General features: G+C 36.4%; 1 protein-coding gene across 6 annotated transcripts in view; it reads left to right on the top strand.

The window, feature by feature from the left end:
• Positions 1–24,932, top strand: part of LOC143904254 (dystrophin, isoforms A/C/F/G/H) — a 483,734-nt gene that overhangs the window by 177,245 nt on the left and 281,557 nt on the right. For all 6 annotated transcript variants that reach the window (XM_077418912.1, XM_077419080.1, XM_077418996.1 and 3 more), the window contains 2 exons: positions 230–384; positions 997–1,186. In XM_077418912.1, coding sequence (XP_077275038.1) covers positions 230–384; positions 997–1,186 — 345 coding nt within the window. The remainder of the gene's footprint in view (positions 1–229; positions 385–996; positions 1,187–24,932) is intronic.

Here is a 24,932-nt window from a genome sequence, read left to right as displayed (position 1 = left end):
ACGGATATCCAAAAGAAAGTTGCATCGTATACGGTATATCGGCGTAAAACTTTTATTCGAAGCTCTTTTCGAAGGTTTAACTTCGCTGACTTATCGAGGCTCGAGTGCAAAAGAGGCACGGCTTTTTCTAACCCGATACGAAGTCGGAGTTAGATAGAAGTTTCCTTTTTTCGCCCGCTGGCCCACCGTCTTCGATTTCACAATCTCGTTCCCTTTCTTTTCCTCGCAGTCGTTTCATGCCGAGCTGCACCAGTACAAACATCACATCGAACTTTTTAATCAGCTCACTCAGAAGCTGATAGCGGTCTATCAGCAGGACGATACGACACGGGTGAAGAAAATGACGGAAACGATCAACCAGAGATACAACAATCTCAATACGAGGTGAGTAACAGTAATTTCATAATATATTTGTTTGCGAAAATTTCTCGCAATCTTTTAAAGCATTTTCCTGCGGTTTAGTCTTTATCGACATTTATGAGTTATGAATAAATTAAGTGGAATTAAATAAAGTATAATAAATACGTTTTAAAGCAGATTATTTTTTCTGAATTACAGCTCAGAATCTAAGCAAAGAAATAGGTATTTTTATTTTGATAAATTTTTAATTTGTGTCTTATTTATCAAGATATTTTATGTTGAAAATTATACAGTTGTAAAGAACACACACACACACACACACACACACACACACACACACACACACACACACACACACACACACACACACACACACACACACACACAATGGCGAATAATAAATAAAAAATAATAAAATTTTGATTAATAGAAAATTAATTCGAGTTTGTAACTAAAAAATCGTAATCAAGAAATGCACCTTCTGGAACAGCTTATAGAGCAAGCATGGCGTATTTGCTCTAGGGTTTCCACACACACGCACATATTCGCGTCTATAGCGTCTCGAGTTAAGGAACTTTGCTTCGAATCAAACTGTAGATCACGGATGTAATACTGTATCGACCGATCCGTTTCCAGCATCATCAATCGAGGGAAACTACTGCACTCGGCGATGAACTCGCTCCACAACTTCGACCGGTCCCTAGACAAGTTCTTGGCCTGGTTGAGTGAAGCGGAGTCCACGATGGAGGGATTGGAAGCGGAAGCCGATCGACTGGGTGGACGACGAGACCAGGGCGCGCTCAGACGACCGCAACATCAGCTTAAGGTAAGATTGTCACGTTCACGCAAATCTCGCGACAAGTTCCGACACGGTACTTTGGTAATGTAAGTGTTATGACCCGGTGCAACACAGCCGCAAATTGCGTCGTTCATCATTGTGAGACGAGAAAGATCGCTCATTTTTCAAATTGCTCGAGCTGAATATCTTTCATAATATGAGATGTTACTTTCTTCATTATTTATGCCAGTAGCAGTGCATGTGATGGAAAAATATTGGATGTTTAAATCTAAATATTTATTCATAAGTGTTGCAATTCTTAGATCAGGTCGCTGCAAATTCGATAATGGTAACACTGAGTGATTGTATAAACAAACGCGCTCTAAGAAGGTCTTTATTAGCGTTGCGAGAGACAGAGAAAGTCGGGTGTATGCTCACGTGTTGCGCGTTCTAAAAGGAACTTCATGGAGCATTGCTAGAATAATGAATCTAACATTTATAAATTCGATCCTTACATTAAAACTCAACTAACAAAATAACATTCAAATATAGATCTTTTCTGATGTTCAATTCATTAATTTATACGTTTTTATAACCACTTTGTCGTGTTGTTTAGATTATTTCTAGTTGTCATAAAACCAAGTTATATTGTATACTAGCAAAATTCAGTTAAGTTTTACATTTTAATAAGAAAGAAAAAGGAAAAAATTTTACCAGAATGATTTAGTAGCAAGACAATCAAATATTTTATGGATATTTGAAAACATTAAATTATTCTTTTAATTATTACATACTATGATTTTTATTTGTTATGCGGTTTAAATCTCTGTTTTTTATATATGTATATATGTTTCAAATTTTATTACGAATTGCTTACGTATGTGGCATCACGGCGCGTGTTTTGCCAAGCAGATAAAAGTTTTTATTATGCGTGCATCACAATATGGATTGATTAAGAGTTAAATATGATTCGATCGAGTCATGATAGTCACGCCGACTTCTGACTTCTCTACGCTGCGCATCTTCTAATACGATACGTAATAGGTTTTGCGGCCTCGACCGATTGCCATAAAAGCGAAAAGCGTATCGAAATGTCAGACAGTCGGCGCTATCGACGTATCCATTAAAAAGAAAAAGGTCGATATCGAGTACCGATATAATGCGGCGACGGGCCGTCAGTCCTTGCGCGCGGAATGTGTTTTCCGCTTTATACTTACACGGATTTCCAGAGCGTCAAAGATTTAAATTCTCGTGCGCCATGCGTGCGCCCGCGATTGTTTTTCGTCGCGTTGACGCATCCGGTAAATTTCTCACCGCAACTGGCAGCCATTGCATTCACGTGCTGCGATTTAGTTACCCTGTAATTTTGCATTTGAATCGGTTGCTTTTCACGCGACCCCCGATGTTTTTTGTCGGCACGTTACCGGTTTTTTTTTACGGCCGTTGAGCATTTCATTAATTTGCAAGCGATCATTCCCTTCGTTCGTCGCGGTAAAGCGAATGTGATGCTCGTATATAGAGAATATAGAAAATAAATTTCTCGCGATTTTTTGCATTTATTGAATTGTGAAAAAAATTTCATGTATTATTCTTACTTTTTTTTTTTATGCGTCTACGAATTTCACGTAAATATAAAACACGATTAAAAAGGTCGAAATGTAAAATTATCGTTGTTTATAAGCGATAAATCGTGCGGCAGTAAAAATTGAATTAGATACACAAATAGAAAATGAGTAATAATGATTACTGAACGTTGAATACGTTTTAATAAGACTGCGTAATTATGCATGCTGCATATGCGCGATATATTCAAGAGAATTGCTTGCGAAATTGGTACTGATAGATCGCGCTCATGGATTTAAACTGATGTACTACACGCGGCCAGTATAATATCTCTGCGCGTACCTTATTATAGAAATTGATCTATTTTTAATATTGAATTGTGAGTACTTGCACGAACGTGGCCTACGCATCCGCGGGGATCATTATATTGTAATACTTGTATTCCATAATTATTGACAGACCTGTTTGCAATCGCCTTACCCACGTTCTATTTGCTCGTCGAGACAGCACTAATTATTGACAGAAACGAGCGCGATTACCGTCGGTGAGCTAGACTTTGATCGATTGCGTGTAATATTTAAGAGCAAATGATCCTTGAGCAAGGAGCTTAGGTTTCTTGCATTTTAGAGGCAGATGCTGGTGAAAATATTCGTGAACAAAATTCACAAAGTTAAATTTTTATTAATGTGTGTTATATTTACTGCAAGCAGCTATTTATTGATTAATTTTTGGTTTCATTTGACTATTTAATTTTTTAATTTTGGTCGCATATCTTTTCGGGAAAATTAAACTTTAATAAATTATTGGAAAAAATATTAGTATTATTTTAGTATGATGTACATTGCACTTTATTGGAATATCTCTATATTTTGTTTTATCGAGAAATATTGCATTTTTTAAGAGTATTATATCGCATGTACTATTACTAAACACATTTTTTCGTTAAATTGTGTAAGATTTAAATAATCTCTATTAAATTTTCAAACAATTTTAGCAAAAATACACTATTTAATTTGTTGCGAGATCAAATTTTATACTAATGATATCTTATTGTGCCGTAATTATTCTGTTGTCATTTAGAGCTCGTAAAAGATTCTCTCATACCGATTGCTAAAATTAAGTTTGGCGAATATTTGGATATTTTCTGCAAATGCCTGAATAATCTATTAATCATTTAATTAATAGGGGAATCTCCAATTCATTATTGATATGATCGATCGCTAATAACAAAATTTACTGCATCCGCGCTAGTAACGAAATTAAACGATTAATAATGATCTTCTTTTATTAATTCGTAATCACACTTGATAATATAATATATATAATGCCTAACTTTGAGTGTTAGGAAATTTGACATCATGATAATAAATATTATAAGATTATAATGAATATATATATTGAGACAAGACATGAAAGAACCGTTTTCCATATGTTTTATTAATCCTTTTTGTATTATACTTTTTGTTTGGAAACGACAAATTCTATAATATTCGATATACATATGTCCAATAAATGACGAGAGCATAATTTATAAACTGTAATTATTAGCTATGTGGAAATAGGTTATTTGATCAATCACATAATAACTGATTGGAATTTGTTATTCGATTTATCGTATATCCATATCATGAGTAGTTAGAATGCTATGTAATATCCTGCTGTTCAATAGCTCAGCGATAACATGATTTTCTAAAAATAATCGATGTACGTTGAGAAGCAAATAATCGATATTATTTGCTTGGAATATCTCAATGTACATTTTCAGACTTTTGTATATCTTTCATTTTTTGTATCTTTTTTTTTTGTGGTAACTCATGTTTCTCATAATAAATATTCTTTCAAATATGATAAACGCTAAAGTTTCGCGTTCGGTATGAAACAATTATGAGCTGGCAATTATATTATTCCAAGCTTATATTTTCATTCACCATACACGCGACTCTACATCATGCTAATGTTGCTGTATATGGAGTGGAATATCGCGAAAAACTTGTTATCACCTCTTGTCACAATGAGTCGCGCAAACGAAACCTTTTTTTCCCGGCGCATCACGTTTTCATGTGGGAACTATGCTGGTCGTACCATCTGGCACTCGAGATTAATTAACTTCATCAGGAGAGCGTGCCCATTTTATCCTTGCTAAACTCTTTGTACCTCGTTGACACAATTTTGAAGTTATTCGTGGCTATAACTGTAATTTATTTCGAGTTCACGGTACTAGTTTTATATCGTTGTTCATGGAATTCACGACTATAAAGATAGATATTAAATTGGAACCGAAGTGAAACAGAATTCTTACTTAGTCGCTTATTTACATATACGACGATAAAAATGGAAATCGAGCGGCGGATAAATGTAGCGGCTTTTTCCCCTTTGATTGTAAAGCTCGCTTTTATTGTTTTATGGGTTCGTTGCTCTCGCGGCGGACAAATTAGAGGCAAACGTCAAATGCCGTTTGCAGTTTCCACGAAAGTTAACGAGCTAATATATAATTATATATTTAAAATCACGAAGGAATAAATTATAAAGTTTGCCTAGCAAACTAAGATGCAATAAACTTTTATGTATAATGCTAATTTTTATACTTTTATTGGCTGCATTGGTTGCAGTGTAACTCTGAAATGTACTGCTGGACTTTATACTTTCGGTCGACGTCGCTTGTACTTGTTCCGATATTTGATATACGGTAAACATTATTTTCCTCAATTCCAGCACATATCCGCGCTTAAACGTACTGCAATACAATATTCTGAGGAATAATACATAACGTCGGTCAATATATCGTGCACATATTTGTGACCGAAACTATTGAACTACCCCGATATTTCTTGAATATAGTAGTCGCGCGGCTAGTTTCGCAACGACGCCGTTCTGTACCATAGTTTACAAACGTCAACGCGATTCAACTAATGAATTATTGACCTACACCGCGCCGGCGGACATAACTTATGTGTGTACCACTTGCCCATATCTACCTCCCGTCTTTCGAGAGCGCGTCTAACGGAATTTCTAGTATCATCGTCGAAAACGCGCTTATTCCCCCACCATTGAACCGCAATCTGCTGCCGCTTCAGCTTGCGTACTTACGTCGATATTACGTCCAACGAAATTATTTCCGAGCCGTACAGCTGAGTCTTGAGATATTCTGTGTATTATGTACATTTTATCCAAGATTTTTAAACATGTCTGGCGTTATAATCTACGTTTTTAATGATTATTATTATTTTTTACAAAAATTTAACGTAAAAATAAGCTACCATTTATTATGATAATAAAATATTCGCTTCATTTTGTCAGAAAGATAAAATATATCTACGTGTTGCAAGTTTCTTTCAAATTGCGAGCCTTTTAGCATAGTTCGACATCAAAGAGGTATACATTTGAGACATTGTACATTCACGATTTATTTGCGAGATGCAGAACTCGTTGCTACGCGATGTATACCGTCTCATGTTTCTAACATTCGCGAAGCGGACTCGAACGGGCTTGCTCCGCCTGAGATGAGGTGTTTCGCGCGTGCTTCAGAACTATACAATCTTTTTTTTTTTATTGTGCGTCATATCGGAATTCCATGCTTTTAGGAATCGTTTATACGGAAAATAGAGAGCATCGATCGGCGGGATGTCGGGGAGTCGCTTACGTGACCCGGACTTGCGTTTCGCCTTTTAGATGAACAAAGAGAGTGCCAGCCCTTTCTCACATTCATGGTAAACACGGCACGCTTCGCTTCGTTAAATCAACCTTACCGTGGCTAATCCGTTTTAATGCAATTTCACTTGGTGACTCTCTCTTCTCTCTCTCTTTTTTCTTTATCGTAGAGCCGTATACACTCTATACGAGTCAAGTCCTTCGCTGTTCCTGCGGGAAATCCGCCTTCGTACTTAGGCGTCGTTAAATGTGCAGAACCGTGATTTAATGGTGCAGCGGTGTTGATTTTCGAAAGAAGAGGGAAAATCAGACGGTCCGTGCGATAATTAGCAGCGTTTAGTCAAGTACGATAATTCGAACTGGTTGGACTATATTTCACATATTTGAATTATATTTTTTGCAAATAATGTGTTTTGCATTATTGTAAAGATTTTGTTCAATTACATCTTCGTTCACAGTAAGTATATATAGCAAGTTTAAATTTGATTAATTGTTACATTTCTTACTCCAAAATAATTATATTTTTCTTATTATAAATATTTGAATATATTATAAAAATAGTATTGTTTCTTCGCTCTGATTTGTCGAATACTTGTAATTGCGCTATTCAGAATTAACTGAATTATCGAGCAATAAAATACGTTGGATTTTTTCATGGTAGTATAATTATATTTTAGGCTCAACTGATGTGAGTTAAATTTCAGAAGTTTATACCCAACTGTCAGATATCTGTTCGAAAGTTACTTTATCATAATTAATTTTGCATGTGCGGTCTTATCATCCGACTGAATATTTATTTTCCGCGCGCTCGACGTACAATTGTCAAGGTTAACTAAACGGGCATTAAATCTTCGCGGACGGGGTCGCGATCGGCGAAATGGCGGTGTATTGTCGGGGTCCCGAAGGTCGCGGAAATACGGAAGAACGAATAAACCGAACCAGCCACTTTCCCTTTCTCGCTTCATCGCGCCGAACACAGCCGAACGATCGATAAAACGCTTCCACCGGGTGGCCGAGCGCCCCGCGACGATAATATTCCCCTTCTAATAGCCATTATTCCATTATATTATAGCGCTTTTCGAGAGCCGACGCAAAGGAAGCTTTGCCGTTCCGCGCGCTGCATTTTGGCCGTGTCGCGCGAGACAGACAGTACTCTGGAGAAAATTTACGGTGAATTTACATGCGCACGTGCTTCTGATGCGATATTGTATATGCACGCCACGCCTCCAGACTTTTCTCAGTTAGAATCTCATTCCGAAATATCAGAGAACATGTCCTAAACATTTCCCAGCGTCTTGCGACACTTGTGAAATTAATGTGGTTTTTATAAAGCATGAAATACGAAAGTAATATATCTCAGACGAGGGATGTATATTATTCCTTTGATGATATAGTAATTCTAATTTAAACATGAAATTTTCAACTAAACATATAAGTTTTAGGCTTTAGCTTGATATCCCTCTCAAAATTTGCTTCGTTATTCGTGTGCATTATACATACGTAGTATAGAGTCATTCACATGTATAGAGTGCTTATTTTCCCGAATGATCATGTCATCGCATCGCTTCATGCGCCTGCAATAAAATTATCAAACAACTGACGATAAGCTTTAGGGTTGCGTTCACAGGCTTATCCTCTTTTTTTAATGGTTCCGCGTACAAAGCGGCGTTCCCCTTCTTTTTTAACGCAGGGGTAGTTCTTCGCAACAGGCTGGTCGGTGCAGTCAAACCGCCCCTGATGCTCAATGCGGAAACATGATCTAAATCATCCGTCGTTACAAAAGATACACCGAGAGATACACGGCCGCCGCGCCGTGTGCTCGCAAGCATGATGAAAATATAAAGCGGAAGTCGTAGGTTGTAAAGCTGCGACAAAGAGGAAGAGAGAGAGAGAGAGAAAGAGAAAGAGAGAATATTGCAATATCGTAAAGGCCGAATATATAAAAGAAACGTGTGCATGAAGGCAATAAGCTGTTTGTCAGGCCTTTCTATTAAGGGGCGAAATTTGAGAGCCGAAATTTCATTCCATGCCGTTCGATATACTTTTCCCTATTCTTCATGAAACGTCAAATTCCGCACATACACTAAACATTCGTTAATTATTTGTACAATTTCTCCATTGCTTTTCATGAAAATTTCTCAATTTTAGAAACCACTGAAGAGTATACAACATCTTTTCTTTCTGATAAAATATTTGACATATTCGAGTTCGTGATATTGTTCCTAGCAGAAAAAAATGTTTCTTGAATCGTCTCTGCATGCTCTTTCTCTCTTAAAAATTCTGATTAAACTAATTGCGAGTACGTTCTTGATTGTTAGAAGTAGCTTTACCAGATGTTATTAATATTTTATCATTGATGATTTATCATGAATCTATTAATATCATTGATTAATTTAAAAAAACATTTAGCTAAATAACTTGAGTGAAATATTTCAGACAAAAATATGTAATCTTCACATTTGCGTCATATCATCAGCTTCCCTCAATTCCTATAAATAGAACATACGCATCTGCTCATCCACGAACATTCTCACCCCCATAATTCACATAGAAAAATTTGACACGAGGGGTTGTTTTCGATCGAAATAGTACGCGCATGCGCTCTAAGTTCACCCTAGAGGGCGACAGCTTTCTATCCACCCCTACTGTTCCGTGGTCGGTAATGCAGAAGATTCGTCTACCCTGGTTTAGGGGTGCTTTTTGTGTAACCGGCAATCTACCTTCGTACCGACAGTTGAACGTTCGCGACAAACTGCTGGTACGAAATTTCCTACAGCTTATAGCTGTTGTCGATATGTAAGCTGTCGACGAGTGAGAAGTTTCTCCTGTGATTTCTTGGAATGCAATTTTCAGTTGCATCTCCAAACCTGCTATGGTAAATACGGCGTAGTGATTAATTTATCGTTTGTTGATCGAAGCACTGAGCAGTCGATCTAAATTTATCTGAAGTTTAATATTTAGTGAAAAATAATAAATTGCAAATGCACTGAATTAAAAAAAAAGTAATCACGAAAATGTAAGGCAAATCTTAAAATTCGTTTATTGAATTAATTTTTGAATTAATTTATTGCAAATTAATTGTTTCAGATCTTAAGTTACTATTTATACAAATTTTTTTCTTTCGCAAAACTACAAAATCTTTCTTACAAAAGATATGTATAACTTATAATAGTTGTCACACGTTCAAATTGATAAAGTATTATTTTGTTATTTTATTATCATGAAATAATGAAGTAAATGACAAAGAAGATACACAGAGATTGTAATTTATATAACTTATACGTAACAGAGAAGATTATAGTGTCATCACGACATTATGTATTAAATGCGTGCTGGTTATTTTTTGCCATTGATTATCAAATAATTTCGAGAAATATGGAATATCTATATTAATTCTCGTAATATAATTTACAATGAACGTAACATATCACTTACGATTAGCATAAAACTTTAAGGGGAATTCGAGTTATCTTTCGTTCTTTCGGTTACGAGTGAGATAAGGAAGGAAACTGCGGTCTTATCGTGGCAGCATTCAGGAATCGCTCGATTTAGACAGCATCGCGTTTAAAAGTCGCGATATTTTGCTGCTCTAATGTAAAGCCGTGCGGCAGCTTTAATTGTACAGCTATTTCGACAAGTACTGAAGATATTAAATATTGACCTAATTTACATCTCTCACAGGACGTTTAAATTTAAAGAAAATAAGATGTCGGAAGACGGGAAGATATGGATCTCGTATTATAATTGATGACTTTTTTTGCATAACATGCAGATATATATAGTAAGCGCTAAAATTAAGTCGTGCAGCGAATATCGATGCAAAGAAGAGAACGAAAAGATCCCACATAAACTCATAGTTTAGTACACCGTATAAGATTTTATCGTATCTGCGATGCACTGTCGTCAAAAGTTTCTATTTTTTTTTTGTACGTCGCGCTTCGATAAATGCTGCGCTTTGTTCGTCATTTTCATTAAATCCAAGCGAATGGTTATTTCGCGTGACATCGCCGTTGTTTCACGCAGTTCCGTCGGTCCCACGGGGTATCTCGGGCATATTTGAGCTGATTGTGTTTCCGTTCTTCCAACAACGGCTCCATGATTTATTCCGCGACCGTGTCGCGGAAATCGTGTTACGCCATTGATTCGAGTTATTTCACCTCGTCCCTTGTTAGGCGGAATATATGCGAAAGCACCAAGAGATCGCAGCCAATATTCGAGCGAACGCTAAGTTGTCAGTTACGCTACGTTTGCACTGTACCGTGGCGGTGGCATTAATTTTGACTGAGCAATAATTCCGGGATATGTGGTGTTGCCCAATGACCGCTGACAACGCCAGTTACCGGTTCTCAATTCAGCATTCAATACTTTTTCCGATTGTTCTATCGACTCGATACGATAAATAATAGCTGATCGTTGAATTAAAAAAATAAAGAGATTGAGTACCCTCTTCGGGATTAGTTTCAATTCATCAGGCATAATTTTACTAATCTAACTTTGTTGATTAAATTTTGTTTCCGTGACTATTTGTCGAACAAATAGCTATTGCGTCATTAATTATAAAAAATGTATTGGCATAGTATAAATCTGAAGCTTTTTATTAATTATAAAGAAGGATGTACTTTTCAATGCAATGTTTAATTTGTTGTTGAAATATTCTTTTATTTTTAACAAATTTATTTTCGATTTGCTGTAATTTTAATTTACTTTAATGACATGGACATTTAATTTATTTTAATGACATAGACAGTTTTAGTTTATGTCATTAATATTATGTTATATATTTTCATTAAATACACATTATTAACATGCGAGCAGCTTTACTGTGTGTGACTAACTTTTAGTCTACTCTTAATTAAAAATGTTGTCAGCAACTGCGCGTGTTGAAAGTTCTTTTTGCGAATATTTTGTTATGATACCGTTATCATACAGAGGTGACCCGCACGGATGCACGTCATATGTCACGTGAAGAAGAAATGTTTCATTTGCATGCACGAGAGGAACATAATTGTTTATTAACATATAGTAGCGCATACAACGCGAACTGAAGAATCCTTTATTTTTTCTCTTTCGCTCCATAATCTTCTTGTATCTCTCTTTCGCTTCTACGATTCCTTTCGGCAGATGGACAAATCCAATAGTCCATAGTTTCATGTTCCGGTGCTAGAATGGTTGCACCCCGGGGGATGTACGGGGGTTATCGAGATAACGTTGCGTGCAGATGCCGTTGTCATGGCGGCTTGTATACCTACGTATACCGGCAACTTTGCAGTATCGTCTCGTACTTACACCATACAACCGTCGGCGTCGCGTGTGTCCGTATAGGGATGCGCTAGTATCCTTGTATTGCGGATACGGTATCGAGTCGCATGTCCACGGCAGAAGCTGCCAGCCTTTGTGCGCCTACGTATTTCCGATTGAGAGAGAAACCACCACGCTAAACGGCCGGATAAGAGGCCAAACTGGGAAAAAAAGTGTATAAACGTGTCTGGGTTGAAGAAGTGCCATTTGGCGACTCTGCAACGAGTTGATTATTAAATAAATATAGTAATTTTGCATTAGTTATTTTTTAAATCTCCTTTTACGATGAGAGACTATTATTTTGATGTTATAGAAATTTTTAATAATACTTTTAATGATAAGTCATCACGTTCAAGTGTTTTTTTTTTTGTAGAAAACGATTATTCTATTGATTTCTTCAGACAAAAAATTTACCTTATTATATTATTTATTTCTTAAAAATGTTAACTATAAAATCGCTCATATTACATATTCTGTAGATACAGAAAGAATTTCTTCAGAACAACTTTGTATAATAATTCGATTTAAATATTACCGTTCGTTGACAGACATACGAAAAAATTCCAAAAACTTGAGCACAATGAAATATCGGACAAAAGAAATTTCATAATTTCAAGTCAAAAGCTAAATGTAGCGCGATCGCAAAAGATAGCTGGAATCTTCTTTTGGGCGCAAAAGCAGGTCAACCTTGTTCCTTTGAAGAGTCGACAATGTGAAATCCCGTGACGATTTTCATGCGAGGATGGCAGTCAAGAGATAAGGAATCTTGGAAAAATCTGAACACTCGCTTGACTGTAGACGTAGACGATGTAGACGTTTTTCTAAGAGTCCGCAGTAACCGCGATTATTTTAACGAAAGGTTTCTCTGTATTTCTCTCTTTCTCTCTTTTTCCTTATCTATCTATCTATCTCTATCTCTATTTCTCTCTCTCTCTCTCTCTCTCTCTCTCTCTCTCTCTCTCTCTCTCTCTCTCTCTCTCTTTCTCTCTCTCTCTCGTCGCGAGATACTTTTGAAAAGAGCAACATTGACAAGGCAGTCCGTTTATCTCGCAAAACCCGATTAGAATACCATAAATTCCTCGACTTATTTTATGCGACGCGTAACTTATTGCCATTATTGTCGTTTTCGCACGAACAAAAATCGAGTAAATCCCCGTGTGAAACATACGCGAAGCACATAGCTTTAACGATATGCGTGAAATATATGCAATATCTTACGAAATTCATGATATATTTCCCGTGCAATTCCTGCGAAATCTTGGTTCGCGCCAGCTGTCGACACTTGCCTGTTTACCGTCGTCGTTAAGCCGCACCTGCGGTTACGTGGAATTAACGGTTGAGATATTTCTCCTTTACAAGCCCTTTTGAGATAATTTACAATCGCAAAGAGTGATCGATTAAATAATCGAATAAAATTGATCGAAAGTATCTTTACTTTGTTTCTTTAATATAAAATAATATAACATTCTGTTCCAACATACACCTATTTTCTAATTTTATGTAAATAACATGCATATCACAAAAGAGCTATTTATTTAAATTTTTTATAAGCATATATATATAAATTTTTTATTTAAATTAGAATAGCAGGCCAGAGGTGCTATAGCTAAAAATTATGCTCAGGACGCCGCTACATCTCGAGTATCTATATCAAAACACCGCTTTCTTAATATAGCCTATACTCGAAAGGATACCTGATAACAGCAGGTCACTCTGCGTATTCGACGGTGAATGAAACGACTGATAAAGATAGCGAGGCAGATGCATGAGGGCACGTGCCCCAGTTATCCGGAGAGTCGGGTACAACGAGTTTGCCCTGGGCGAACTCGACTAAACGTGCCGCTCTATTTAAATTCCACTGTCGAGAATGTTTCGTATTAAGGGGTTGCCGCAGCTCTCTCAACGACGGCAAAAAGTTGAGTGCATCGTCAGTGGTGGTGATCTCTTCCGGCGTTGCCTTGAAATAAGGAACCTCGGTGCGTATAAAAGGAAACCATTGGGAAGCGTAAATACGCCACGTATTACAATATCCGCGGAAATGCGTTCTTGAAAATACTTATTGGAAACGGTACGAATATGTGTGTGAGTGAGACCATTGAGCCGGCAAGCGGAAATGATTTTTCGATAGATTCAAATTGCGTTTTCCGAATTTCGAAATCATTGAGTGATAAACTTGTTCCAGTTGATTATACGTGAAGATTGTTGTGATTAACCCTTTCTGTTTCGAAGATTTTTTTAAATATTTGTTTGAAAGAATTTACTATATACAGGTTTTTTTCTGTGTATTATTATAATATTATACATTATATTGTTTTCGTTTATGTTGAATAAATATATAATATATAAGCATTACGAAATATATTTGTGAACAAATGGGATTGTGAGCACATTTTGTGTCACATAAGGATTTTGAAGTTGTAATTCTGTTATATTATTAAGTATTTAACAAAAAATAGATTTTACAGAATATCTTTTCGTGTATTCAAGTTTTATGGAATCTCCATAGGGGCTTAAATAAAGTAATGAAAGAAATCTCTCATTATCAATTATATATTTTAAACTGTAATAACCATCTGTCTCAATACCTCATAAATCTGTAAACGTAAATGATCAGAATGAGAATATTTATTAATATAACGAATGTAAAATATAAACATGGGTCTTTTAATAAATGAGTGCCTTTTTAATTGGGACCCAAAGAATTCTTGATCCAGGATAACGAGATATTTTACCGGCTTTAATTGAATGCATTGTCATATTAAATTTGTGCGCCAGCAAAACATGATATTCATGAAGACCATTTCAATTAGCCAGCACCCCACTTAAATATTTTATTGCAGCATCTCTTGTATTTTTCACTTCTGTTATTACTTATTGTTACAAATAAAAATTTTGTGTTTTTTTATCGCACTTTACAAAAAAGTTTGCATAGAAAACATGATTCATGATAATATGATATGTAAATAAGTGTATTTTGCGAAAATATTGATTATATCGGTAACATCAAATTTTTGAAAGAATCGCTCTATATAATCAATGATCTCTTTCTACGTTAATTTTTTTTGTTTATGACGTTTTTCTCCCATTCTGATTTCTCATAAATGTCGATCAAGAGCACGATAAGCACTTGTACGGGAAACTTTGTTGTTATTGTTGATTGTGAGCGTGATATCATATTCTAAATTGTGAGAGAGAAAAACAAAAATAACAGATCGATCACTTTAAACTTTTAGAAAATAAGTTGTTCCCGCCTAGTCATCGCGTCATTAAAGACTGCAGTATAGATAAAAGAAATGCGCATTCTGGCGTTACCGGAAGAAGAATATAAACTCAATTATTTTGATATCAAAGCTGCCATTTCTGGAGCCTCTTCGTCATTGAGTCGCACTCTCTGCTCTGAGTAGGTTTCCACTACTTTTTATTTCTCCCTTTATCTCTTACGTCGTTAACTTCGTCTATCTTCCGTTGTCTCTTCGGATGCTATCTCAGATCGAATGAACGACTCTCTTTTGGTATCGACGACGACAATCGCCGACGATACGAAACTAATGGCACCGTAGGCTTCGTTATTCTCTTCACTGATTTCTTCCGGTCGTTCTCTTTGGGGATATTATTTCTCTGTAATAAATCTTTCCTTTTTTCACGGGACAACATTAATAACCTAACATTGAAAATTCGTAATTATATATTAATTAATTATTTTATTTTGCAACAGTTTAAATACACCAAAGTATATATATATTACTAATTTTTCTATTTAAAAACCTGAAAAAAATGTCTAAATTTGTTTTATACATGACATTTTTTGCTCAAAATTACTCGTGCAGAATTGTTTGCAGAATTGTATCTGGACTTATATTCAGCAAATTTCTTTTGCAATTAACAATACATTGTTAATAAAGATGTTACGGAATCATGCTGGAATTCGTGCGTAACACGAATGCTTCTGCGTTAGTTTCGATTCGTGAGTGGAAGCCACCATCCGCAATTCCTCCTCGTAGATAGCTTCTAAAAACCGGAGGCCACTGGCCGGACAAGCTAATTTATCTCTCGTGCGAGGTTTAAAGCCCTTCCGTCGTTTATCTTGCCGCCGACGAGTAGAGGATCCGCCACTCGTTCCTTTTTTCTCTACTCCTCATTCTTTCCCTCCACCTCGCTGTGCCCTTAGTGGACACCAAATTGAAAAACATCCACTCGTCGCGGAATCCTTGGGGACTTCGAGAAATTGTTCTACGAATCTATGTCGTCACTGTCGCGTAACAAACCGAAAGAATTACGTCGTGGCATCTGCGTCGTTAACGTCGTATAGCTGATGTACGATATGTCATTGGCATTACATTCAAGAAAATCAAGTGTCTTTAAATTACGTGTCTGCTATGATATATCAAAATGAGTGGTGCTAAATTGCAGGACATGAATACGGTCAAAAATTATAAAAGTACGATGAGTTTGAAAAATAGTTTGTACGAATATATCTAATAGTCAAATCATCGATGTAAAATAATTAATGAAGATCGTGAAATAATTTTATCAAAAACGCAATTAATCTTCCGATGCTTGATACCATTTATAAAAAAAATAGTTCCTATTTTATATTTTTATATGTTAATAAATTTTTGAATTTATATATAAGATTTGATAAGAAGTTATTAGATATTATTTTAAATTGGTATTTTTATTATTATTGAGGGAAAGTTAGTGAAAAATGAATGATTTACTAACTTAGACTAACTACATGTGACTTGTTATTACACATTTGTTCGATATCCACGAAGTCATTTACATTAGAGATTGCGGAATCTGGATTATATCCATGCATTGAAGCATGTAACAGAGCGCATTTATTGATTCGGACTGCCATCGATTCCGTTTCGATTTGTTTTTACTTTATCTCATTGCGCCACTATGGATTTATTTCGTGTTTTACTTGCTTTTACGCAATACGCTTTTGCGATCCCAAATGTGAATCTGACAGAGTGAAGTCGAATACGAAGCCGGCACGTTTCGTTTTAATGAAACGCACGTGATGGGAAACGCGAACGTTAATATTGCGGCCTGGATGTTCGCAGTGTAGAGATCTTCTCTTGGTAACGGCCCCACAAGTCCTGCGTTTTGTGGGGTTCTAAAAAAGAAACATTTCGAGGGGAATGCGCGGCAACTTACCGCCGGTCGTAAAGCCTATTACCAAAGTGCATAACAAGGCACGTATTATTCATAGAAGCGAGCTAGTCTGTCTTCAGTAAGACGGTTAGTTGATTACATTAATTAAAGATCTCAGTTTTGCATTTTGACATAATTGTGTATTTACGTATATGATAATTCTCATGATGTTTTGTAATGCAATTCAATCGTGCAAATTACTCATTTTAACTTCTATTAGTTTTTATGTTTCTTTAACATTGCATAACCAATATATCAATGTCTCTCGTAAGAAGACAATTTAATGAATAGTTTTATGTAGTTTTTCTTTATCGAGAGTAATCACCCTTTTTCTGAAATTAAATTTGGAACGTCAAAACGTGACAGATTATGCGGTAACAGATTATGGTACGCTCAATGCCGAGAAGATTAATCCAAGGTAATTTCACGTGAGATTACAAAGCGAAAGAGTATTCGCGCTTTCTGCAAATGAATGAATGGCGGAATCTATGTTCCGATAAAACGCGTCGTTGATTTAATAGACAGATCATTCAGAAAATCGAGTCGACACATCGAGTGACTATACGGTACAACGGTGCCACAGGTAGAAAGGCGCGTCGCAGGAAAATAAAAAGAGGAATCGAGACAACGAATCAGAATGTCAGATGAGCTGTCAAATCAGCGTTCGCTGAAACAGCGTGCCATTGAACAATCGCGCGGCGAACGGCGATGAAAAAGATTTGGAATTCGGCATGAATACGAGGCGCCGTCCTTTTCAGAGAGCTGGTTTTTTCTGTCATTCGGCTTTTATCCAACACGAACCGCACCAGACCTGATAATTGCGCTCGACACCGATTTAATCGAAATAAACACAATATAACAGCGTGTAACAAATGCTCTTTGGAGCTTATTCATTTTCTTCAAATCCGTTTAATTGCTAACAGATATTGCAAATTATTTTTCCATAAATTTCGAACATCGAATAGAAGTCGCGATTGTGTGAAACTTGACTTGGTTTGTTTCAGCATTACACTTCAAGTCGGAAATTTCCTACTCGCACAATCATTTCAGGTATTGTTAGCGCGCAAACATCTTGCATTGAAATCGCGCGCGCGGAACATGCTCGACTTCGTATGAAGTCGTTCGTCATTGGGGAAATGAAAAATTCCACACGAGACTCGTGTCGCCACGGGGCAAAACTTCTTCTCTGTTGCATATCTGTGGGCAGAATCTGCGGCAGAATCGATGAAACTCTCGGTGTGGCCACCGAGACGTCGCCGCGGAAAAATTCTGTTATTGCAATGGAGGAGCGTTGTGTGTCGGTTCAACGAGGGATCTCGGCGGAAAACGATAGGAATTTTATTCTGGGTACATATTAGGAACGCGTGTTGCTCGTATCACGGGCTGACCGGTAAAAATTGCCATTTCTTTATCGCGACGAACCCTTTACGGCGCTAGTTTATGTAAGTGCAACTTATTGTGTTAGCCGCGGCGTTGGACTGCTTCCCGTTGGTTTCCCCCGAGAGACGGGCAGCGTGCTCCGATGAACGATGGAAAAACTTTGCTCGACCTCAAATACTTTCCGATCGTCCTAACGCGTAATGGATGGAACGTTTTTGCCACCGCGAGTCTCATAGTCGAGAATTCGAGGCATTGGAACTTTCCAAGATTGGTCGATTGGCGAGAGAGAAGCCGCGCGAGAGCTTTTACGAGGTTGTCACAAAAATTCCCGCGTTGAAACAATGAAAAATACGGATACGTCGAGATGAATATATCCGTCCGTTCTTGTTTCATCGTTGGTCGAGTATTTAATCGAGAATCACGCGAAACCTGGTCGTGCATAATTGAGTTACTTAAGTCACTTAAGCGGAATAATAACATCGCTTCAAATAAAACGCAAGTCGAGTTTAATTTCCGCGAACTTTTAGCTTTAATCGTTTGACGATGTACACTTATATACATATGTGTATTCATATTTTTAGCTCCTTGCTCAAGCATACAATAACGAATGCATGCAGGCACGAGTGCTATTACTGACGGGTTGTTAATTCTGTAGCTGGATTGATAACAAAGACCGGTGCGGAGATGTAGAGTGCACGGCAAAAATTTTATTTGCGACGGCGGCTGTATTGCCGTTCTCAAGTTCTTTCAACGCGCGGGCACCTATTGTCATCAGATATGAACTTTGAGCTTCGTCGAGCTGTCTCGTCGTGGATGGAGACATTGGAGACATAGTGCAAAAAAACCAAAAGAATGATGGACTGTTATTGTGTATCGCCACCGTAGACTTTAATTAGATAAAGAGTGATAAGTGTGTTTTATAATTAAAAATTTCAACGGAAAAACTTTTCATAATAACATATACTCTATGTTGACATATACTTTCGCTTCTCATCATGATGATCTTTTGTATAACGATGATGTTGCTAATTTTGCCAAAGTAGTGACATGTTATATTGACCGTTTTTTATTTGTTTTTTGTTTCAGGTAAGTGAATCGTGTTTCACTTTTGTTACATCGAGAAAGAAAGCGACTTTTATTCGGGTAAGTGAATTATTAATTAATCTACGTGACGATTCAATCGTAAATTAGATAATTATTAATATGGTCAAAATATTCATTAATCTATTTGTTTGCGAATACTTCCGTATCCTCTTTATTAAAGAAGTTAACACGGAAAAAAGGATTAGCTACTATTAGTTTCAAAATAAAGACAGTTAACATTTTTTTGCAGCGAGAGCAAAAAGTTTTGCTACTATTGCCAAATTATAGCTCTCGCTGCAAAAAATGTTAAGTGTCCCTAAAGTTGCTACAGTAGCTAATCTTTTTTTCCGTGAAATTAAATTTAAAATTTTTTATATACGAAGTGCATTTTTGAAGCTTGTTTTTTTCCCATCACGCTTGGTTCATCAGCATTATGTATCTCGCCTTGAATCGTTAACTTTTACGGCAAAGTCGTGAATTTTAATTCGTTTCGATGGTAATTGAAAGGTTTGAATGTTCAGCCGTGCATCTAATAAAATATATCAAAAGTCCGGCACAGGACGCGATGTTCAATTACAAAACGATGCGAATTCGCTGATGTGAAAGAGAGAATTTCAATTAGACGTTAATGGACGATATGAGATTTTTGTTGCGTTAAAGCGGAACATTCGATTACCGGCTTACAAATCTATCGTGCGCAACGATATTGCGCATGTCATTCTGATCTGTCAGAAGATTTAGGGAAATATTCCAACAGTATCATGGAGCTTGGGAATTTGTCGCGTCTGATTATATGTGTGTGATATTACGATTAATATTAAATATTTTTACAAATGTGTTAATACGATAGTCTTATATGAAATCTTATTTCAAAGAGATGAATTCTTCAAAAACATCTTGTAATTACGGTGAATTCAAACAATAAATTATTTCTTTAATTTGTTTATTAAAATTTTTACTTGTGTCGAATATATTATTTTATTTAAACAGATTAAAAATTGAATATTTTATCATCAATCCAGGAATATTTTTGATTCATATCGATATGAGAGAACGTGAAAATTCGAAAAATTTCTTCTGCTTATTGTATATTGTCAAATTCGATATACTTGAAAATATTTTTTGATGCCTTTCGACGAAAATATATGCAAAATTATACAAAATTTTTTACGACTATTCAAATCAAACTCGCTTTCTTCACAATAATTTGTCCCTTCTAAGTTTAGTAGCAGAAAGCGGGAGGGTACTAGAGTGATAAGAGTCAAGCGGAAACTTAATTGAGTGAGATTTCGTAAAAGAAGCGACCTGGAGGATGTATCATTAAAGCGCGCGTCTGCCCCCATTTGCCTCCCCACCCTTAACTCGGTAACCCATATTTCACAGCAGCACTTACTCTAGCCATTCTCCCTTTCACAAAGCCACTCGTTCCGCACAAAAATACTCGCGAGTAAGCGAACCAGCTATAGTACTCATGCTAGTACTCACGAAGAATCGCATCAGCGTCGCGCGCGCGCGCGGTGCCCCTATCGCATTTAAGTATACAGCTAAGCTGGAGATGTTTTTATATTCGCTCATAGATACGCATGTGCAATATGAGAATCTTATCAGAAATATAAGAATCTTTTTTTGTGAACTTTGAAGTTAACAATTTTTAAGTTATCAGCCATAAAATTTAAAATTGAAGAAAATATATATGCTATGTACTATTTTTTCCCAATATATAATTTTTTTTTTTAAATTGATAAATAGTTTTTATTCCTGAGACGAGCATAGATATCACGCATTCTAAAATACATGCGTTGTCTGAATGATGGCATACCTTGCATGACATACCTTTGTATGCGCACATGTAAGCGTGAAACTTTTTACCAGATTGCGGGATGAAATAGAAGAAGCGGAAGAGTGAAAAGTGAGGACGAAGAGGAGAATGAAATATTGTGACAAGAGTTTGGTTTCTTATGACTGTCTAATTCTTTTCGCGGTTTTCTGTACTGGCGAAGTTCCATTTTCAGTTTCGTATTTTTACGCCAAAGACGGCGTTAATTTAGAACAATTCGCGCACTTGTAAATTATAAGTCGCTGTCTTTATGAGATGACATAAAGATGATTTCTGGTTACTTTATGACAGTACGAATATCAAATTGTGAAATTTATTATTCTGTACAAATTTGATATGTTCATATTTTACGCAATGTACAAAGTATGTTTTAATTTAAAATACCATTAAAAAGAGATCAATAGTTTGCTACTCTTTTATTTTAAAATATCTAATATGCAACTATTGCATGATTGTGTGCAAGATCTATAAAATTTAATAACACTCATCGTTTTAACGTCATGAACAAATTTTATATTTCTTTAGAAAAGAAAAAAGTTCCGAAAATCCAAATTCTGGTCAACTTATGAATTTGCAGAAGAATGATTTGATTTTCCTCATACTCGGCGAATATTAAAGACAGAAAGCGGAATACAAGATGAAGCTCATAAGCGGTCTTCAAAGGCCAGATTGTTGTTCGTTCCTCATTTAGCGCTTCCTGCCTGTTGTGGTTAACGTGTGTCTACTAACGAACCTATTGTGGCATCTCGGTCAACGTTTGGTCCAGTAATCCCCTGTGTTGCTTGGAACTTTAATGGCGCTCCGTATGGACGCATAGAGAAATCCCTAAATATGTATTCCATCTTGAAGGATTAATTATACGTCCGATCGCAGTGTGTAATTCACAATGATATATCTACGGTGACCCGTAATCGTAGCAAGCCCCACGCGGTGCTTGCTGAGTACTTTGCGAGAGTGGCGATGAATGGAACGAATACGCCGACGTAGCGACGGTAGAATTAATTACGACATGAATCGGTTATACCTGATGCGAACACCTGCAAGCCAAATTAGTTCGTAAATGGTGGATATATTATATGATTCTAATGTTTATTCTTGAAAATACCTCGCGGTAGGTCCATTATTTACAGAGCAAGCAGCTAAAGATTAAATTCGTAGTTAAAGCGAAATTTATCGTCAAAATTTTACGACTTAGCTGATGTTTTTTGTTGGCAACAATATTTATAAAAGCATATTACTGGAGTATTATAGTGGATAAAACAATGAGACGGTGTAACATTATCGTGCAAGTATATATCCGAAAGGTATAATAAAGAACAAGCAATACGTAATGCAAAATTATCTTGGATTATGACTATCATATATATATCACACTAAATTACTGAAACAAAGCGGTGGTATACCATATTAGTCGGCTGCAGCTTTCAGAACCTTAAACCGCAAATCGTATATCGCGGAAGTTGTTATCGTTTCGGACTGTCTCAATTATACCATTACATTTCAACCTATTAATTTATATTTTTTTCTTCGTTTTTACGCTCATGAATTTCACTCTCAGGATTCGTCGTCATGGGGTAATTTATTTTTTCCCTGCTATATCATCATTGCGAAATACTTAACACCCAAATAATGCCTGTACTTCAGACAGCGTGTTATGACGAGGCTTGACGATCTATATTAACAAAAATGCCGATTAATTTTTTACCTACGTTGAACTTGTACTTTATGGTGACTGTTCGTGTATTCTAGACTTCGCGGCATCTCTGTCTCTCTATCATTTGCTCGTCAAGCATATAATAATACGATCGAATGGACCTCAAACGACGCAATAAAGAATGTGCTTTTATTACATGTACAACAAAATATCTCTCTCACGAGAAATTTTTTATTATTTAAAATAAAAATTACTACATCTTCCGGATTATTTTTCATTGAGCGTACAAGAACGAAACATGATTATTTCTGGATTAGTTTTAGATTTCTATGTGGATCGAGTTTCGCGTATCTTGCGCGCAAGCGGATTATATGTCCAGCATATAAGCCCAATGTCATCTAACTGCAGAGTTTTCTTTCATCGAGACGAGACTAGCCCGTCTTTTCTTTCTTTCTTCCTTCCTTTCTTCCTTCCGTCGGCGCCCGGCTCGCCGACGGAGCACTTTTATTATTTCGCTTTGTGCGCCGGGTTATAGCAAATGATTTATCTACCGGCAGCAACGGCGTCGCTGCCTCATCGGAACTTCGTGTAATCTCGTTCGACGCCTGCCTACCGGATCGATTAAGTTTCGGTATTCGTTCGGCAAACCCGCGGCGTTGTTTCCATTTGTATCCATCAGCTAAAAAGTAGTTGCATCGGACACAGTATCCGTGTCAGGAAGAATCATGGATAATGCAAGAAACATCGCGCGATGAAATATTATTTCACCGAATAATTTGCGAAAGTTTGACTTGTTTCGATTATGATATATAGTGCGTATTATACGTGCGTATATTAAGACAACTGTTATATGCTATTAATGAAGTAATCAAATTTGTTTAGACAAATTTGTTGAATATCTTGATATTAGGGATAACTTAATTTTATTCTGCAATATCAAAGTTTAGTATCGCTAATATGTGTTTAAACTTGAGGCATTGAAGACAACACTAGAGAGAAACTCTCTTTGTTCAAGGTTTAACTTTTATTCGCTCCAACTTGTCGCAGGTAACGAGACTTTAATAACATGCATTGTTTATGCGAAGAACATTTTTCTTACGTTGACTATTGTTCTGAGAAATTTTAAATATTAAAAAGCGGAAGAAACGTATTTTGTCTCTGACATATTTTAAGACTTTAAAGAGTTAAAAATTTTCAATGTATTTTGAACTTACTTCATTGCTTCCTTTTTTTCTTTTCTTTATACATTTTTGATGTTGCAATTTATATATAAGTTCTTTTCCATATGCATTATTTGTTCTGCGTAAAAAAACTCAATTATTAGGAACCAAATTAATTGCCATATTATTGAGAATATTGTATTTAATTTACGATACCGTATCTTGTTTATATAACTTCAATTTGTCTTTTTGGCTTAGGAAAAATATGAGCAAAAAGGAAACCCAGTTGACGCACGCCGTTCGCATTAGCCTTATGTAGATAAATATATGTGATAGAGAGGCTGTGCGCGAAACTGCCGATGAATGTGTGTGATGCTTCATAGCCTTTCCGGAGAGATAGTTAGCGGCAGTCTCTCGTTTTATTATCTCAATCGATTCTTCCCTCATATTCTTATCTCTGAAAAAGGTATTACATCGACAAAGGAGAAATATCAATAAGCGTCTTTTTTCACGTCGCATTTTCTTTTAACTTTCTTAGTCGTATTTTCCTCTTAATTATTTTATTCGCGTGTCTATTGAAAACGACTTTTAAATTGATCGCACCGATCGCTTTCATGACTCAGCGGCGCCTGAAATTTTTTACGGCGCAGAAATTGTTTTCGCCCTGCGGATATTGTCATTGTTCCGCGCGTTTTCGCAGTCAACACTTCGCCTCTCGTCCTGTCCGGTAAAGGAGGACTCTAATGGTCGACGTATGCTGTATGCATTACGGAAACAGTAAGAGCGAGGCGAAGCCGAAGGATAAACGGAGATGGTCGTAAGAAAAACAGTCGGGTATGTACGAGGAATAGAAGCGGCGCGGCCGGCGCCGAGAAACTGTATCCAGTGAATATCAGTGAGCGTCGTCCTTGCGGAGATAAAGATCCCATTTTGCTTTTTTCACTCTTTCATTTTCCCTTTACTACTTGTTCATATTATTATGTCTCTCTATATATAGGTATATGTGGGAGA

Source organism: Temnothorax americanus, unplaced genomic scaffold (assembly GCF_048541705.1).
Source record: "Temnothorax americanus isolate GAGA-0224 unplaced genomic scaffold, ASM4854170v1 Scaffold1, whole genome shotgun sequence".
In the NCBI taxonomy this organism is placed as follows: Eukaryota; Metazoa; Arthropoda; class Insecta; order Hymenoptera; family Formicidae; genus Temnothorax; species Temnothorax americanus.
This window is presented reverse-complemented; position numbering and strand designations above follow the sequence as displayed.